General features: G+C 39.1%; 1 protein-coding gene across 2 annotated transcripts in view; it reads left to right on the plus strand.

The window, feature by feature from the left end:
• Positions 1-20717, plus strand: part of LOC140188022 (casein kinase II subunit alpha) — a 124008-nt gene that overhangs the window by 76541 nt on the left and 26750 nt on the right. For both annotated transcript variants that reach the window (XM_072243929.1, XM_072243922.1), the window contains 2 exons: positions 10848-10959; positions 13293-13394. In XM_072243929.1, coding sequence (XP_072100030.1) covers positions 10848-10959; positions 13293-13394 — 214 coding nt within the window. The remainder of the gene's footprint in view (positions 1-10847; positions 10960-13292; positions 13395-20717) is intronic.

A 20717-nucleotide genomic window follows, 5' to 3' on the forward strand; every position in this document is an offset into this window, starting at 1 on the left:
TTTTGCTGCCCTAGTCCATTCACTTCAAGGTTAGATGTGTTATGTGTTCGGAGATGCTGTTCTGCCCAGCACCGTTGTAATGCATGGTTATTTGAGTAACTGTCACTTTGAACTAGTCTGGTCATTTTCTTCTGACCTCTCTCATTAACAGGGTGTTTCCACCCAGTGAACTTCTACTCCTGAATGTTTTGTGTTTTGTTTATTGTACCAGTCTGTGTAAATTCTAGACACTGTTGTGCATGGAAATCCCAGGAGATCAGTACTTTCTGAGGTACTCAACCACCCCATTAGGTACCAACAATCATTCCGTGGTCATATTTCTTCCGTATTCCGATGTTCGGTCAGAACAACAATTGAACCTGTTTAACAAGCAGGTGTACCTAATAAAGTGGCAGTGTACATTAAAGTACTCCAAAGTTATCAATTGACCCAGCAGTAATTGTTGCTTTCAGAAGAAAGTTCCAAACTTTGATGTTTCTAGTTTTAAGTTAAGTACTAGAGCTGTCGACTCCAGCTAGTAAAATTAGTTCCTATCTGTTCACCATTTTGCTTTTAAATGATAGCCAAAAAACTACCACATTATCACAAGAATCTTTTTGTTCCTTCAGGAAATAAAATTTGCTACTTGACTTGGTCTGAATAACATTCCCTCAGGCACATTCTCTGAACTATCCCACAATTTTCAGATGGACAATAATTGACAGTGTTAGTAGCATCATGTGGAATGAGCAAAAGGTCTAGGTATATCTTCAGCCTAGCATTTGATTGTGAGATAAGGGTGTGGATTTGTGCATGTTGGAATGGTTCAGTAGTTTTGACAATAGCTACCAAAAATGTGATAAAATATGTAGGCATAAATCCTCTTTTGGATTGGTTATATCAGTTTTCTGGATGCCACTAATCAAGTAGGATGATTTAGTGCTTTTCACCTGCAGTTTTGCCTGCAGCTTGTTGATTCCATAGTCTGGGCTTGTTAGTTTTTCATCTTATTTCTCTTAGTGGTCAAAAAGTCTGTTGAGCTGCATCTTGAATATATATTTGATGACTATCTTAGTGCAAATTGCAGAGGAGAATTCTATTGGTTTGCAGCTACTTGAGAGAAGAGTATGGCTTCTTTACAATCTTAGGTGGCTTATTCTGCAACTGCTGCCCTCTACTGCTTGCAGTGTTTAATCAATCTGTTCTCAGGGCAGCTCCCATTCCAAGAGTCAGGCTGCAACACTTTTAATTTTGCACTTCCTCTGAACACTCTTCCAGATAAGGAGACCAAAACCGTACACAACACTCCTGCTATGGTCGTACCACCATCCATGTGATTACAAGATTTCCTTACTCAGTAGCTGCACAATTGTGGGATAATTGTACCTCTTGCCTCTGAACTGTGATGCTCTAGTTATTGTATGATGTCAGTTCGAGGCTTTCTGCAACTTTATATATTGAGGTTAAAGTTACAAATAAACCATTGGACCTTGACATTGAGTTTAGTCAGAATCATGTGAAAAGGGGCTGAAATTTTAGTTTTTGGGTCAGTTTGGGTTTCCTGTTTCCATAAGTATTCAGCACTATCAGTATCTATACATAACTAAAATTTTCATTTCGTTTATCTGTTTGTCTGTTTGTGCTGTCGAATTAGCCAGAACGGTGCATTAAAGGGGCACTTTTTTTGACTAAATGGACTTAAAATGCGCTAACTTACGGAATGCATGCAAAGATCAGGGTTATATTCATTTAAATTTGCTCATATTCGTTTAAAATTGCTCACTCGTCAACAGGCCCCGACTTCCACACCCGATTCCAGCTTCCGTGGAAACGGCAACGCGACACCACGACACATGCGCATGGCCAGCCTCAGTAGCGCCTCACGATGCTCACAGCAGTGACACCAACCCCAGCAGAAGGGCAGGGCAGCTCTATTTCGAGCAGTCACATTCTGCTAATCACCATCAGCATGTGCAGGATTGGGACAGATCAAACTGCGACCCATGAATAAGAGATGTTTAAATCTTATTGTAATGAAGTACTTCGAAACACCCTATTCCCAGATTCTACACTTGGACTAATAAGAGATGGGAAAGAAGGAGAATGGGGAAAATAATAGAGGACTGCTCCGGGATTTCTGAAGCAAGTGTTCTGGGTCGAGTGTATATCGTTTCTCCACGAAGTGGTGACCTCTACTATTGGATTTATTTCATCACATAAAGAGGCCAGTATCTTTCGAATCATTGAAAACACATGGTGGAGATATCCTTCCATCATTCAAAGATGTCTGCAGAGAGAGAGGATTGTTGGCAGCAAACTATGGAAGAGGTAGAGAACAAGAATGCCCAGAGCAATGAGAGATTTGTTTGTCGTCTTGTTAACAAACACTGACATCAACAATCCACAGCAATTATGGAACCGGTTCAAGAATGCAATGTCTGAAGATTTCTTACCAATGGAGTGGAGAACTGTCAATGATCCTAATATCATGATCGATGAGAGGCATCATGGACAAGCTCTTCTGTATTTCGAAGAGAAACTTGAGAACTTGGACAAAACACTTGAAGAATATAACTTGCTGACACCAAGAGACAGTACAATTACTCAAAAGTGCTGGCAATCTGGAATTTTTGCGTGAACTGCATTACAAAACAGATGAACAGCAGGAATTTGTTTCACAGAAGGAGCCCGTATTGAATAATGAACAAAGAGAAGTACAGGTTTCCCCCGCCATCCGAAGGTACAGTGTTTGTATGAAACGGTTCGTAAGCCGAAATGTCATAAAGCGAAGAAGCAATTACCATTTATTTATATGGGAAAATTTCGCAGACCCAAAAATAACCTACCAAATCATGCCAAATAACACACAAAACCTAAAATAACAGTAACATATAGTAAAAGCAGGAATGATATGATAAATACACAGCCTATATAAAGTAGAAATACTTTTCCACAATCATTACTGCACTGTTCTCCATAGCGAAAATCTCACGCAAGTGCTGTTGGCAAAAACACTCTCTCCAGTAACCTTTAAGCTGTGAAGCTGCCAAATCATACCAAATAACACGTAAAAATACACAGCCTATATAAAGTAGAAATAATGTATGTACAGTGTAGTGTCACTTACAGGAATCGGGACAGCACCGAGCACACTGATGATAGTGTGTTAGGCTGAGTCGTTGCAGGTTGGGGTGGTGCAGTGGCCCCCACCCTCCGGGCCACCAACCAATACCGATCCGCGAAGCATTCAGGGGTGCAGCGGTAGCTGGGAGGCACACAGTACATCTTTAAGAAAAAAGTGGAAACAAACATGCTAATTAATTAGGTGCAGCCCGGCATGTAATTGTCGGCCCAGATCAGTGCCGATTTCCGATTGCGTCATCTCTGAGAAACTTCACCACGATCGAAACGCTTAATTATGTCTAGTTTTACGCTAAGCGTAATACCCTTACGAGCTCTTTTAAGCTTTTTCAATACCATAGAACTCATCTTGCAAATGACTGTTCACAGGCACGTGTTTAAGCAATGCCGGCGAGAACGCAGTTCCGAATCCAGGGAGAGTGGCTGCTCGGGGCGCGCGCGCTGCTTTTTTTTTCGTAACAGTGAAAACACCTTCTGAAAGCGAAAACAGGGTACTAATGTAGGTCTTTCGTAACAGTAAGGTTTCGTAAAGCGAATGTTTGAAAAGCGGGGGACACCCATATATGAATATGTGTGTGACTGCTTGGAAAGGAATTTCTCTTCAATGATTTTCGTTGATGCACCAGGAGGAACGGGCAAGACGTTTATCATCAACTTGATCCTCGCCAAAGTTAGGGGAGATGGAGGTGTTACTATTGCTGTAGCATCATCGGGTATTGCAGCAACATTGATGCCTGGTGTTAGGACGGCGCATTCAAGATACCCCTCAAAGTCAATGAAGATGCCATTTGTAACATCGATTAAAAACACCAATACTGCAAATTTATGCCGAAATTTGAGGCTTTTTGTCTGGGATAAGTGCCCCATGATTAGGAGAGAGAGCTTGGAAGCTATGGACCGGACTCTTTGTGATGTATGCGGCAAGAATGAGGCCTTCGGAGGTATTTTAACCATTTGCTGTGGCGATTTCCCATAGCTTCTAGCAGTTGTGAAACGAGGAAATGATGCTGATGTGGGGAATTCATGCATAAAAAATCCTTATGGAGAAGCTTCATCAAGTTTCAATTGAAGAGAAACATGCGATTGATTGAGTGAGGGAGAAGGATGATATTCTGAGCTCTTATTGGATGTTGGAGAAGACAAGACTGAGAAAAAAGAAAACGATGAAATTGAATTACCTGAAGATATGATACTGCCAGCAAAAACTATGGAAGAATGTATTGATTTCATCTACCCGACATTCGATAATCCTGCAGAACTGTTCTTGAGGAATTCTATCTTGGTTCCTCTCAAGGAAATGATGCGAAAAATAAACTTCACGTGCTTTAGACGCTTCCCTGGAATCATGAAAGAATACTGTTCCTTCAGTGCCGTAAGTGAAGGAGCTAATGCTGTACATTTTCCAACAGAATTCCTTGATTCGGTCGAACTCTGGATTGCGATCTCCCATCATTTCAGTGAGGAACTTGGATCCACCAAGGCGTTGCAATGGAACGCGAATGACGGTGGAAGAACTGCACGAGAATCTCATAGGTGCGTTCAAAAATGACATTGTCATGATCCCAAGAGTTACTCTTGTTTATCAGAAGGGGAAGATGTCCCTCTTCAGCGGAGCCAGTTCCTGATATGGTCATGTTTTGCTATGACTATATATAAGGTGCAAGGCCAAACCATGGAGAATGTGCTGGTTTTTCTAGAGAAACCGGTATTCCAGCATGGTCAGCTGTATGTGGCTTTAAGCCGGGGAAAAAGAAAGGAAAACATTAGAGTATTCTTGAAGAGTGGCAGTTCAACCAGAAATGTTGTCATCAAAAGTGCCCTTCGTTAAATGAGGAGGAGCTATATTTTCTTATTTAATTTCCAAAGTAAAGCGATAGTAATAGCATTCAGGGAAATCTAATGTTCATTCTGGTCACATCCGACTGCACTACCTTTCTCTCAAAGGGTGCCCCAACGGGTCACCCGGTGGTCTAGTTTTCACTTAAAAATAATTCTGTCAAGGGTTACATTAACTTTTGAACTATATAAACCACAGTTGAAATCAGCACCAATGTGTACATTAAAATTCATATTGACATTAAAATTTCCCATTTTTACTTGGTTTGCCAGTCGCCTTTTAATCAGCTGTAGCTTCCTCTGCTTTCCCTTTCCATGATCTTTTTGCTGATTGTCATTTTTCAACCAATTTGGTCCCCTACTTGTATGCCCCTAATTATTTTGCATTGTAATTTCTCACCACTCCATCAAAAATCTCTTCAAACACTTCACTGCTGTTCTGATGGTGTCCTTTGGCTGCATGAATTGCAGTGGGGTGTTTTAGTAAATTAATGTAAATGAATATCATTGTAGCAGCAGCAATGGGATTGGAAGCTTCAAGTGAATATATTTAAGTTGAATACAGTAACGTGGTTTATAATTTTTTCTACATAATTTCTGTTTCTTTATTATTCTGTTGATTTGTTTTCTTACTTTGGAGTGATTTCTTTCCCCCACCCCCAGCCATACAGACTCCTCCTCCGGGCTGTGTAACCAATGGAACTAGCAGGTATCCAGTTGTAAGTGTAAGATGCTGCACTTTTAGCTACAGAATGATAGTGGCGCAGCCTGTGTTAATCTTCATCAGCTCTCAGGCTTTATCTAAATGACCCTGAAATTCATGACTTCCCCCCCCCTGCACTAATCACGCCATTGAATTAAGTGAGGGACAGGGTCTCTGACTTTCTTGTCTTAGATAGGCCTGAGGCTCATATTCTGCACTTCCAGCATTTATTATTCCGAATAGTAGATAGAATATAAAAGCCAAGAATTTACCTTTGCATTAGCTGTTTGTAAAATAGATATAATATTTATTGTCTCAAGATCATCTGGTCTTGCAAGTTGCTTCCCAAAGAAGCACTAGCAGGTTTTAATCACTTACTGGTTTATTCCAGTACCTTTCATGTATATTTGAAATTAACAGGTTGTGTTGATTAAGTTCAGTCCCTTCCATTTTACACACTTCCTTACCTTTGCAGTTTCTGAATTCAGGTTATTTACATTTTAAATGGTGTTCCAATAGGCTCATATCAGTTTGCTTGGATTGGGCATTTTTATCTTTCACTTTCCATGCTGATTACTGCTAACTGCACCATTTTCTTGGCTTGCTTCTTATAACAAAATCCATTATTTTGCATGAACCAGAAGATGAACTGATTGGCCTGTTGTTGTTGCTGACTGTGTGCAATACTGTGCAAGGTGGGCTACATTGACAAAAATACTGAAGTCTTCTTTGATTTGGCTTTTAGTGTGGGTGGTTAATTTTGGTATTTTACTGAAGTTCTTATTGAATGGCTCTTTTCAAAGCCTACTGTGATCACCAGAAACTATACAATAAGACTTAATTGAAGAAACTGGGAAAGCCAATGTCAATTTATTATATTCAGTGCAGGTGTTTATTAGCAACTTGTAATAACCATCAGATGATCTGATGTACTCAGTGTTATGAGGAGGGCAGGGCTGTGTGATTTTTTTAAATCAAGTGTTTACATCTTTCACCCATTGTGTGAAAATTAACACCAAAATATCCAGTTTACTATTGATGGTTTATTCTTCATTCTGGCTGCAGGAATGAGATGCTACTGAACTGTGTGTGGAGAATTAGCTTTGATTAGTTCTGTATACATTTACATTAGGCTCATTTAACTTTTCCACAGATTTTATTGAAAAAACTGAAACATTTTCATTACTTTGTACAATTTGAATGTACCTGTTAATGAGTCATAAGTGTTTTCTTTGTACAGGCTTCCTCAAAATACATTTTTAGTATGACCAATTGCAAATGGGAAGGTGTCAAAGCTTCAAAGCTGTTTTGTGTGTGTAAATAGATATATAATAGGCTTTGACTGCAGAATTTCCAGAAAATCAGTTGCAACTTAGTCTTTTTTTAAAACTTACCAAGTGCGCCAAGTAGTTTCTTCATTAATGTATTCACTATGATTAACTTGTTTAAAGCTGTGTTCCAATAATACTGGGTGTAGCTGTTTCAAGCCAGTACACTCACTGGGATCAGGGTCATTAGCACTCTTAAAATATTCCACAACTCAGTCTCTGCCGTTTTAGTTGGGCTACCATCTTGTAAGGTGCTTTTTATTATCATCTCAGAGACATTACCATAAGACTGTAAGATATCGGAGCAAAGTTAGGCCATTTGGCCCATGAAGTGTGCTCCGCTATATCATAATGGGTCATCCATTTTCCCCCTCAGCCTCAATCTCCTCCCTTTTCCGCGTGTCCCTATGTCTTGGCCTCCACAGCTGCTATGGCAATGAATTCCCCAGATTCACCATTCTCTGGCTAAAGAAATTCTTCCTCATTTCTGTTCTAAAAGGATACCTATCTATTGAGGCTGTGTCCTCTGGTCTTAGACTCCTCCACCATTGGAAACATCCTCTCCACATCCACTCATATTGCAGCCTTTCAGCTTTCGAATGGTTTCCATGAAGTCACCCTCATTCTTCTGAATTCCAGTGCACCAGAGCCAAGTGCTCCTCATATGACCAGCCTTTCAATCCCAGAACAATATTTGTGAAACTCCTTTGAATTCTCTCCAATGTCAGTATTTCCTCTCTTAGATAACGGGCCCCAAAACTGCTCACAATACTCCCAAGTGAGGCCTCACCAGTGCTTTATTAAGCCTCAGCATTACATCCTTGCTTTTATATTCTACTCCTCTCGAATTGAATGCTAACATCGCATTTGCTTTCCTCACCACAGACTCAACCTGCAAATTAACCATTAGGGAATCCTGCTCAAGGACCCCAAATTTTTAGAATTTTTTTCAGATTTTTGAATTTTCTTTCCATTTAGAAAATAGCCTATGCTTTTATTTTGTTCTACATTTTTCTCAGTTTTTGAAAATAACCTTGTGAAGTTAGTGATAAAACCATTTATATCCTTGTCTGAGAATTAATAATTCTTCGCTTCCAGTTGAGCCCCTGATTATGCCATGAACTCAATGATCTACTGAGAGTATTCACCTTGCATTAACATATTTTTGGCAAGGAAAATAATAGCACTGTTGAGTGATTTGAATAAAGCCATTTTAATAGTACATTTTTTTTAGCTTAAGTTGCACTTGAGTTACTTTAAAATTTGTTGTCGAAGTTGGAACAGAATATGTGCAGAGTATGGCTAAGATGCATTTTGCATATGTATTAGATCGCCCACATCATTCTGAAGTCTGTTTGTTTATAGATACTTCCATTATAAACATTGATAGAATAGCTTGGAGTTATGGTCATGCTTTATTCAATAACTGAATATTTTCTACATATTAAGTTTGCTGCACATGAAAATTGCCACCCGCTCTTGGAATGTCAAGATTTAGGATTGTTTAGTGTCACTTCCAGTACACAACTGTAAAGGAGAATGAAGTAATTGTTACTCTGGATCTGATGCAGCCCAAAAAGCAATAAGATAAAGAACAATAGTACAATCTCTCACTAGCTCTTCTTTCAGTTAGTCCTGACGAAGGGTCTCGGCCCGAAACGTCGACCGTACCTCTTCCTATAGATGCTGCCTGGCCTGCTGCATTCACCAGCAACTTTTATGTGTGTTGCTTGAATATAAATATGAAGCTGGCTTATATGCATTTCTTGTAGGTCTATAAAATGACCGAGTGTCTGTATATAAGGTGACTGGCAGGAAATGATAAAATAGTGGTGGTGGGAGTTGTAGATTAATGGGTGGAGGTGTTGGGGAAAACAGCTGTTTTTCAGCATGATGGTAGCCTCCTTCCTGATGGGAGTGGGACAAACAGTTCACGAGCTGGGTGGATGGGATTCCTAATGATGTTGCTGACCCTGTTTGCCCCATCTTTCTGTATATGTGTCCTTGATGGCAGGTAGGCTGGCGTGATGATGTGTTGGACAGTTTTGACTACCCATTGTAGAGCCTTCCTGTCTGCAGCAGTGCAGTTTCTGTACCATGAAATGATTGATTCCTCTAATCTAATGAAATTGTTTTACCTTTGTGCTCTCAGAAAATCCACGAGTCCATTTCTTGCAATTTGTTTTCTTGTGGTTGAATAATTATTTGTAACTGAGATTTTTTCAGAAAAGGTCGTAAGTTTCTTCCCTCCTATCAGATTCCTTTTTCTCTATGCTTTTATCTTTCCCACCCATTTTGCTTCACCTATCACCGTCTGACTATCCTCCTTCCCCTTCCCCCATCTTTTTATTCCCACGTTCTTGACCTGGAACACAACCGTTTATTTCTCTACATGCTGCCTGACCTGCTGAGTTCCTCCAGCATTTTGTGTGTTGCTCTGAATTTCAACATCTGCAGAATCTCATGTCTTTAAGTTTCTGCCACCATTTTGCAGCTACCTTTGATCAACATAAATTGGTGGCCTCTAAGTTCTTCTCAAAAAGTTACAAATTTTCTTTCTGTCACGTGCTTTTTATTTGTCTGAAGGTATACACTCTGTAGTCACTTTATTCGGTACACCTGTACACCTCATTAATGCAAGTATCTAATCAGCCAATCAGGTGACAGCAACTCACTATATAAAAGCATGCAGACCTGGTCAAGAGGTTCACTTGTTGTTCACACCAAACATCAGAATTAGGAAGAAATGTGATCTAAGGGACTTTGACTATGGAATGATTGTTGGTGCCAGCTGGGGTGATTTGAGTATGTCAGAAACTGCTGATCGTATGGGATTTTCATGCACAATAATCTCTAGAGTTTACAGCGAATGGCGCAAAAGAAAAAAATCCAGTGAGTGGTATTTCTGTAGGCAAAATTGCATCGTTAATGAGAGAGGTCATTGGAGAATGGCCAAACTGGTTCATGATGGCAGTAACTCAAATAACCATGTGTTAAAACAGTGGTGTGCAGCAGAGCGTCTCTGAATGCACAATATGTTGAACCTTGAAGTGGGCGGGCTACAGCAATAGAAGATCACACTGGGTTCTATTGTACCTAATGTGGCCACTGAGTGTATTTTTAATGAATGCATAAGGTAATGTGAATCTAGAGTAGTGTTGAGTATAGATCTCAATTTCACAGATATGTTTTAGATTTTCTTTGGAACTATTCCCCCATTCCTCTGCAGAATTCATTCAGTGGAGAAAATTGGGCCTAAGGAGGTGATAGTAAAATTTGTGAGCAGGAAGCAGACAGCAAATTGAACTGCAAGAAATTATCTTTAGCTAACCTTTCAATTTCAATATTTGAGGAACGTGTAGGAATTTTACCACTTGATGCTAAATAATATTTTTAAATATCCTATTTGTGAGTGGATTTGATGAATTTGCACTATTTATTTGCATCAGAATATTTGATTATCTTATTAATCAAGTATTCTTGTATCTTCAATTTGTGCAAGATATTTATCGCTTGTATATCTTGATTATTATGCACATCTTTTACACAAAATCAGTATTTTATACATATTCTGTTCCGTCTTACCTGACAAATCTTTAGTTACTGAAGTGCAACTTAAGCTAAAAATATATATCTCATTAAAATGTTATTTTGTTGCTGAGAGCTTGCAAACAATATTATTAACAGATGCTGAAATGCAAAATTTTACTATTATGCTTAATTATAATTGAGTCTTAGCTGGAATCCATTTTGTCTTCATTTTTAAACAAGTAAGGCTGTTTTTGGAAGAATTTTGTTTTGTCCTTTGAAATGAATTGGTTTCTTTAAACCTTTCTCATTCATATTCTCTTTTCATGCAGGAATCAAGATGACTACCAGTTAGTTCGTAAATTAGGTCGGGGGAAATACAGTGAAGTGTTCGAAGCTATTAACATCACAAACAATGAAAAAGTAGTTGTTAAAATACTTAAGGTAAGCCATTCTTTACTAATTAACATAGCACTTTCTCAGAACCCATGTCTGTTGCATATGTTGTCTAAATAAGAAAAGACCCCCCCCTACCAGTTTCATCTCAAGAGATGTGAATAAGAATATAAAAATATTAAAGCCTTTCAGTCAGTAACTGTTACATGGCATTTGTATCAATTTCAGAGCAACAGAAGGCCCTTTTATTTTGATTTACCACTGAGTTTGCAGTGGTAAGCCTTATCGAGCAATGCTTGTCCTCTTGACAGACATGCACTGATTTGGACTTGGATAGAAAAGGAAAGTAATGAAGAGGTGTGAATAAAAAAATTTGATTCTATTTGTGATATTTGATCCCAATGGATTCATTCATCATCAGCATCATCAATATGTGCGTTGTTGTGAGCCCGAGATTGTTCCTGGAAAATTCTTCTACAGAAATGGTTTGCCATTGTTGCCTTCTGGGAAGTGTCTTTACAAGACAGTAACCCCAGCCATCATCAGTACTTTTGAGATTGTCTGCCTGGCGTCAGTGTTTGCATAACCAGGACCTGAGATACAACCATCTACCACATGCTCCCACGGCTTCATGTGACCCTGATCGAGGGGCTAAGCAGTTGCTACAAGGCTAGTGGAGGAAAAGGTGTGCTTTGTACCTCCTTTGATAAAGACACATCTCCACCCTGGCACCCAGTAATAGGCTCATTAGCTCCAATAAAAAAGCTAATTGAGATAATGCATTTGTTTTTTCCCTTCTGAATTAAATTTATCCCCACTCTCCAGATTCTTTGTCCAAAGTCTGCACCATGTATATTCGATAACTCTATAAACTTTGCCCCAGGTGTTTTTTCTTCTCTGTGTAAGTGCTGACAGAAAATAATACATCCTATTTGGTCATCCAGGGTGTCTGATAATAATTAGGATCATCCACAAATGCCTGTTTTGATCACCTGTAGCAGAATTTCTAATTTTTATTTGCTTTGTTGAAATACTGTCAACAGTTTTGGTCTCCTGATCTAAGAACTGGCTTTCAAGGCAGTGCACAAAGGTTCACTGGATTGATTCCTGGGATATGTGGGTTATTTTGAGGGAAATTTACACAAGAAATGTCTAACATCTCTAGAATGGTGACTTCATTGAAATATATAAGACTTTGGGGCTTAACAGGATAATACTTTGAGGGTGTTTTCCTTAATGGAGAGGTTCTAAAACAAGGGGGCATAGATCTCTGAATAGTCTTAAAACTGCGATAAACAGCAATTTCTTCTGAAGATGACAAACCTTTGGAATGCTCTTGAGAACTGTGGATGCTCATTCTTTAAGTATAATCAAGTCAAAACAGATTATTAGATTGAAGGGGAATTGAAGGCTGTGTATATCCAATTGGAAAAATGAACAGAAAACAAAGGTCAGGTCAGCTGTGATTTTAATGGTGTTGCAGAGTTCAGGTATTACCTAATGTCTCAGGTCAAATTCTTGTGTAATATGGGCGAGGATCATGGCAGCATTCTTCCTTTGCTTGATTAACATTTGTTAATTAAATTTGCATCAGTATTTGGATTTGTTAACATATCAGTTTGAGGTGCAAATTTGCTGAGCTACCAGGGAAGCAAATGTAATTCCTTAATTTCATTTATAAACCCTTGTGATGCGCCTTTCTGCATTTGAAGGCTGCAGAATTATCAGTGGCTAGAGGCTTGATTCTGTCTTCAAGCAACAGTGGACAAAATACTTATTTATTGAGAGACATGCTATGGTATAGGATCAATAAAAATAAGACAATTTGGCACGCTACAAGGGGTCATGAAATGGTTATAATTTTAGAAGTACAGCACGATAAACAGGCCCTTGCAGCCCACGGAGCCCTTACTGCCCAATTACAAGCATGTGACCAATTAACCTTCTAACACCAGTCTTTGGAATGTTGGAGGAAACGAGCATACAGGAAGCCCACATGATCATGGTCAGACAGCAGCAGAATTCAACCTTCACCACTGGCAGATCCACGTATCCCTTTAAATTTTACTTTTTGCCATATTCCTTTCCGTCATGTCTGTGAATTAAACGAAAGGAATACCTTCACTGTCAAGCTTCTGTTGTTGTGTTGCATTACATCTGAAAGTTTGAGTTGTTTCTTAATTTTAGGTCCTCCATCTCCTCATCTTTTCCACCCAAAGTAAAATTAAGGGCACTTTATGCCTTTAGAGATTAACAACTTTTGCAAGCGCTGTATGAGGTAATATATATGCTCACTGAAATTTGGCCTCCCAAAGGATAACTAAATCAATCCAATTTACTTTAGAGTCTTTTAATTATAAACAACTTTATTTTTACTACAGCCTGTAAAGAAGAAGAAAATAAAGCGTGAAATTAAAATATTGGAGAATCTACGTGGCGGTCCAAATATTATCACTCTCATAGATATCGTCAAGGATCCAGTGGTATGTGAAGATTTCTGTAGCTCCCTATCTTCCTTTCACTCTTTCTTAATGGATGACAATTACCTTAGTGAAAGTTTACTTGTAAATTGCAGTTTATATTGGGGGAACTAATTTTGGACATTTTGTACATATTACCATTGGGGGGAAAACAGTCCTGAATCATAAGAATACAAATGAGAAAAATGCTTAACATTCCCTATTTCTTAATGTCATATTTTCTTACGTGTTCACTAATTGTGACTGTGGTGTACCTCCTCCTCCATTTCTGTCCTCTGGATTCTTGAATGGCAAATTGATTTTATTCCATTTTTATTCTATTCATTATAGTGTTCCCAGTAATAAATTGAATGCAGATAAATTCTTAGCAAACCTACTCAGTGATTATATCATAAACTGATGGCTATCAAGAAAGATGTCCAAAGGATAGTATCTCATACTGGGCTGTATTTATCAGCGATGTCCTCCTTTGAGCAACAGGGTTTCCCTCCCTCTACTATTGATGGTGCCCTCGCCCACATCTCCATTTCCTGTACATCCATGCTCACTCCCATCTTCCCATGCCTCTATAGTGGTAGTCCCTCTTGTCCTTGCCTACCATCCCATCAGTTTCCGCATCTAACACATCTCTGCAACTTCTGCTACCTCCAAAGGGATTCTACCACTAAACAGCTCTACACCTGCCCCCCGCCCCCCCCCCCCCAGCTTTCTGCAGGGATTGCTCCCTTGGCGATTCCCTTGCCAATTTGTCCCTCCCCACTAATCTTCCTCCAGGCAGTTATCCCTGCAGCGGCCTAAAAACTACACCTGCCCATACACCAAATCCCTCATATCCGTTCAGGGCCCCAAACAGTCCTTCCATGTGAGGCAACATTTCACCTGTGAATCTGCTGGGCTTATCTATTGTGTCTGGTACTCCTGATGCGGCCTCCACATTTGTGCCACCTTCATAAATTGGGGGGACAGCTTCATCAAGCACCTCACACAAACCACCACAAGCAGGATTTTCCAGTAGTCAAACCTTTTAATTCTGATTTCTATTCAGACATTTTGGTCTGTGGCTGCTTCTTGTGCAACACCTTATATTCTGTCTGGGTACCCTCCAACCTGATGGCATGAGTATCGGTTTCTCTTTCCGAATAATAAATCTTCCCTCCCCACCCCCCCCCCCCCAATCCCCAATCGTAACTTTTACTTCTAACCTGCCTATTACTTCCCATGTGTCCCTTTCTTCTCCCCTTCCAGCTATCCTCTTACCCCTCTCCCTCACCTGTTTATTCATTTCCATAGATGCTGCCTGACCTGTTGAGTTCCTTCAGCATTTTGTGTGTGTTGTTTTGGATTTTTGGCATCTTCAGACTTTCTCGTGTTTGTATATTTATCAGATGTTTCCTTAAGTCTCTATGGAATTAACTGAAGTGTTCAATAGTGTTTGTTCCGAAAAACCATTTGTGAGATAACAAATTATGTGCAAATAATCCGATATTTGGTGTCTCCTTCAACTAGATATAGTTGTGATAAGGTTTTGATCATGAAGTTTGGCTATAAGTGCACATTTTTTTTTAAACATGGTATGCTGGGTTCCATCCAGTTAATCTGTTTTTTCTTGTAATGCATTTAGTGAAACATTTTTCTTTCTGCCTTTAAATATAGAATTATTTGTTTCCATCAAGTTACAGAATACAGGCACAATGAATTGATTGGCTGATTTAGGCACTGTATCATTTAATCTGAATGCACAAGTGTTGATTGGGTTGAATATATTGCTGATCTCGTAGTGTATGGTGACTGGCTAACATTTGGAGAGAACAAGATCTTATATTAGGAACTTTTTTTGTGCTGAATGAATGCTTGAATTTCTGCAGATTTAGTTACAACATTTAGTTCAGAAAGAGTTATGACAGAACTACAATGGCTTCACAAAGACCTTAAATTTAGATTCAAATTTTTTAAAATCACATGTACATGAAAACATACAGTGAAATGCGTTGTAACAACCAACAGGGATGTGCTGGGTCCAGCCTACAAATGTTACCACACATTCATTGAATTTTGTCAACAAAGCAAGCCGCTTTCCCATCCACTCACACACCCAGACAGTCCTCCAACCCCAGGATTGGGCACCTCTATCCTCCAGTCCCTGGCCCAGACTTGCAAACAATGGGCTTTTGACCTCTGGATAAGTTGACACTAGGGGCTTCGACTTTCAGGCCCCTATCTCTATACACACTGATTTTGGTCTTTGACCTTAGGGATTAACATAGAAACATAGAAAACCTACAGAACAATATGGGCCCTTTGGCCCACAAAGTTGTGCCGATCATGTCCCTACCTGAGAAATTACTAGGCTTACCCATAGCCCTCTATTTTTCCAAGTTCCATGTACCTATCCAAAAGTCTCTTAAAAGACCCTATCGTATCCGCCTCCACCACCGTTGCTGGCTGCCCATTCCACGCACTCACCACTCTCTGTGTAAAAAAAAAAAAAACATAACCCCTCTGTACCTACGCCCCAGCACTTTAAACCTGTGTCCTCTTGTGGCAACCATCTCAGCCCTGGGAAAAAGCCTCTGACTATCCACACAATCAGTGCCTCTCATAATCTTATATACCTCTATCAGGTCACCTCTCATCCTCCGTCGCTCCAAGGAGAAAAGGCCGAGTTCACTCAACCTGTTTTCATAAGGCATACTCCCCAATCCAGGCAACATCCTTATAAATCTCCTCTGCACCTTTTCTATGGTTTCCACCAAATTAATGGAAGACCGAGAATTTAGCTGACTGCGAAGTTACAAGGTGGCATAAAACATAGGAGCAGAATCGGGCCATTTGGCCCATCAAGCCTGTTCTGCCATTCAATCATGACTGATCCTTTTTTTTCCCTCCTCCTCAGCCCCTCTCCCTGGCCTTCACCTGGATAAGACAATACTGGGAACAATTTGACTTCCAAGAACCTGGATAATTTGGCACTTATTCGGGGTCAGCAATATGTTCTAATAAGCATGAAGTGCTTTGTATAGCAGTAATCACCTTTGCAAAGCAAACTCTTGAATGAAAAGGAAGCCATGCAGATGTCGAAAATATGAAATTAAAGTAAATTGCTTATAGCAATCAGCAAGCTGGCAGCAGACTGAGTTAAGTTCCCTGCAATTTGAGGGTGTGTATTTACTGAGTGTCATGCAATAGTTTAGCTCAGTGCATATATAACAGCTTTTAAAGACCAACTAATTTTATTCTCCCTCTTTGTACAATCTTTGGAAAAAATCTTCTTTAAATATTTATATTTTAAATCTAATCTATTTTGTTTTCACCTCCTGCATGGTCAGACAATTTATGCCTGTACATAAATATGAACTTCTGTCTACTTTTGACAAGTTTATGCATGTTGACCAACAGTGCATTTTTTGCCAAAGATGTAGTTTCAAGGAGATGGGTTGATTAGATGAGATGAAGAAAGAGGGCTGCAATTTAGTTGAACTGAAGAATGGGAAAGCAGTGCCTTAGTCCTTAAAATGGTAAGAGAAGTGAGAAAGAAGAGACTGACTATAGTCTTTCAAACATCTCTGGATTAGCTGGATGCACTAGAAGCTTGTCTGTTGAGCAGATGACACAATTGGGGCATCCTCTGGTTCCTGAAAAATTCAAATTCTATGAAATACACTTAATTCTTAAGCGTGGAGGATTGTTGCTGATTTAGTGTTCCTCCCTCGTTTGGAAGGCCGGGGGTCATCAAACATTAAGGAGTCAGGCCTGAAATAAGAAGCAATTTATTCAGGACTGAGATAAGAAGCAATTTATTCTGGAGAATAGCAAATCTTTGAAATTCTGTACCTAAAGGTCCGTGGAGACTCTGGCTGAGTATATTCAGGAGAGAGTTGGGAAATGTTAAGATTAAAGCACATCATGGAATATGAGGGAAGCTGAGGATGCTGAGGTAGAAAATCACTCGTGTGATCTGTCTATTTGTCTATACATCACAAAAATGAAAAGAATGGTCAACAGGCAAGAAGGGCCAGATGGCATACTCCTACTTCTGATTTTTTTTATGTTTCTCTGTTCTGTAAATAGACTATTGAGCTCAAGTTGGAGGCAGTTTGTACTTTGTCTTCTGAGATTTGTACTGCGCCCATATTTATTCCACTAACATGTTTGTTTTGAACTCATCAAGGCTAATCATCGTCATGTTCACAATGCCAGCTGAGGTGATTTTATTTTTTCATATAGCGAGCTGATGAAATGCATATAGTCCCATTATAAAGGATTAAGAGAATGTTTTTTTGGTCTGAGTGTGAAGAATTTTTATTTATTTGAATGAAGCTTTGATTATTTTATGCTAAATTATTTTTATCATTTTGTCATTGGCAGATTTTGTCATTTTGTTTTTATGTTTTATTTTCCTGTTTTGCATCCTCTTTTTAATCACTAAGCACTCCTAGTTAATTTGATTCCAATGTTTCTTATTCTTTTCATCCAGTATAGAGCATATCCATCTCAGATATATATATCCATCTTTCTGTAAACTTTGTGATATGGTCAATTTATATTTAATGCCATGTTAGATTGCTTGAATTCAAATTTTACAGCAGTCATTACACCAATCTAAATGAATTAAACCCAAGGCTCAGGGGTGAAAAGGCCAGTACCTTAGAACAGTGAACTACCTATATCCCAGAGTCTGAGACCTAAATTATCATCATTTATATGAAATACAGAATTTTTGGAATATTTATTTCTCCCATCCTCACCAATCTCCAGAAGAAATTTGATCTTCATCTGACCTCTCATTCCCAAACATTTGACTGTTGGTGGCATTGGGCCATGTAGAAGATTACTGGTATGGTCAAAAACTATCCGATTGATTTTTTTTTTACACAGATACATTTACCAGTGCATGTCTTTATCCATATTCTGTACAGGGAAGTGTCTCCTCTGCCTAGTACTGACATTTTCCGAAGTTCAAACTGCTTCACTTGCATCTTGTGTTTTAAGAACAACACGCACAACGTGGTTGAGGAATCAGCAGATCAGGCGGCATCTATAGAAATAAACCTGCTGAGCATTTTGTGTATGTGTTCCTCTGGGTTTTTAGCATCTGTAGAATCTCTTGTGTTAATGATCTGATGGACAATTTGCATTGAATTTTATGTAAGTGACTTGCTGTATTAATAATTTTAGTGAAATAGTGGTGGTCAGGGTGACTATTTCCATTAGCAGTTTGTAGTTGAGTATGTGAGAAGCTTTGTGATTTAATCTCATTTATTCTGTTGTTTAGATGTACATTTGTTTGATTTCTTTCAATGTCTGATTTAAGGTGCAATTTAAATTACAAAAATTCATGATTGGACATTGCTTTAATCTAGAAAATAGTAAAGCTGTTTGCACCGTTAGTGATAAACAGAGTTAAGAGGTGGAAAATTTCTTAAATGCATTTATTTCAATGCTAGGAGCATTATAAGAAAGGTGGATGAGCTTAAAGCATGGATTGATACCTGGAAGTATGATGCGGTAGCTATTAGTGAAACATGGTTACAGGAGGGGTGTAATTGGCAACTAAATGTTCCTGGATTTAATTGCTTCAGGTGTGATAGAATCAGAGGGACAAGAGGGGGAGGTGTTGCATTGCTTGTCAGAGAAAGTATTACAGTGGTGCTCTGGCAGGATAGATTAGAGGGCTTGTCTAGGGAGGTTATTTGGGTGGAATTGAGGAATGGGAAAGGTGTAATAACACCTATGGGGGTGTATTATAGACCACCAAATGGGGAGCGAGAATTGGAGGAGTAAATTTGTAAGGAGATAGCAGATATTTGTAGTAAGCACAAGGTTGTCATTGTGGGAGATTTTAATTTTCCACACGTAGACTGGGAAGCCCATACTGTAAAAGGCTGGATGGTTTGGAGTTTTTAAAATGTGTGCAGGATAGTTTTTGCAGCAATACATAGAGGTACCAACTAGAGAAGGGGCAGTGTTGGATCTCCTGTTAGGGAATGAGATAGGTCAGGTGATGGAGGTTTGTGTTGGGGAGCACTTCGGGTCTAGTGATCACAATGCTATTAGTTTCAATATAATTATGGAGAAGGATAGGTCTGGACCCAGGGTTGAGATTTTTGATTGGAGAAGGGCTAACTTTGAGATGCGAAAGGATTTAGAAGGAGTGGATTGGGACAATTTGTTTTATGGGAAGAATGTAATAGAGAAATGGAGGTCATTTAAAGGTGAAATTTTGAGAGTACAGAATCTTTATGTTCCTGTTAAGTTGAGAGGAAAGGTGAAAGTTTGAGAGAGCCATGGTTTTCAACAGATATTGGAAACTTGGTTCGGAAAAAGAGAGATAGCTACAATAAATATAGGCAGCATAGAGTTAATGAGGTGCTCAAGGAATATAAAGAATGTAAAAAGAATCTTAAGAAAGAAATTAGAAAAGCTAAAAGAAGATATGAGGTTGCTTTGGCAAGTAAGGTGGAAATAAATCCCAAGGGTTTCTACCGTTATATTAATAGCAAAAGGATAGTGAGGGATAAAATTGGTCCCTTAGAGAATCAGGGTGGATGGCTATGTGCGGAGCCAAAAGAGATGGAGATTCTGAACAATTTTTTTTCTTCGGTATTCACGAAGGAGAAGGATATTGAATTGTGTAAGATAAGGGAAACAGGTAGGGAAGTTATGGAAACTATGATGATTAAAGAAGAGGAAGTACTGGAGCTTTTAAGGGATATAAAAGTGGATAAGTCTCCGGGCTCTGACAGAAATATTTCAAATGTCATTATAAATGGGGATGGTGCTGGAGGATTGGCATATTGCTCATGTTGTTCCATTGTTTAAAAAGTGTTCTAAGAGTAAACCTAGCAATTATCGGCCTGTGAGTTTGACATCAATGGCGGGTAAATTGATGGAAAGTATTCTTCGAGATGGTATATATAATTATCGGGATAGACATGGTCTGATTAGGAACATGGATTTGTGCATGGAAGGCCATGTTTGACAAATCGTATTGAATTTTTTGAAGAGGTTACTAGGGAAGTTGATGAGAGTAAAGCGGTGGACGTTGTCTATATGGACTTCAGTAAGGCCTTTGACAAGGTTCCACACGGAAGGTTGGTTAGCAGTGTTCAATCGTTAGGTATTAATATTGAAGTAGTAAAACGGATTCAGCAGTGGCTGGATGGGAGACGCTAGAGAGTGGTGGTGGATAACTGTTTGTCAGATTGGAGGCCGGTGACTAGTGGTGTGCCTCAGAGATCTGTACTGGCTCCAATGTTGTTTATCATATACATTAATGATCTGGACGATGGGTTGGTAAATTGGATGAGTAAGTATGCAGATAATACT

The sequence above is a fragment of the Mobula birostris genome, chromosome 2 (genome assembly GCF_030028105.1).
Source record: "Mobula birostris isolate sMobBir1 chromosome 2, sMobBir1.hap1, whole genome shotgun sequence".
In the NCBI taxonomy this organism is placed as follows: domain Eukaryota; kingdom Metazoa; phylum Chordata; class Chondrichthyes; order Myliobatiformes; family Myliobatidae; genus Mobula; species Mobula birostris.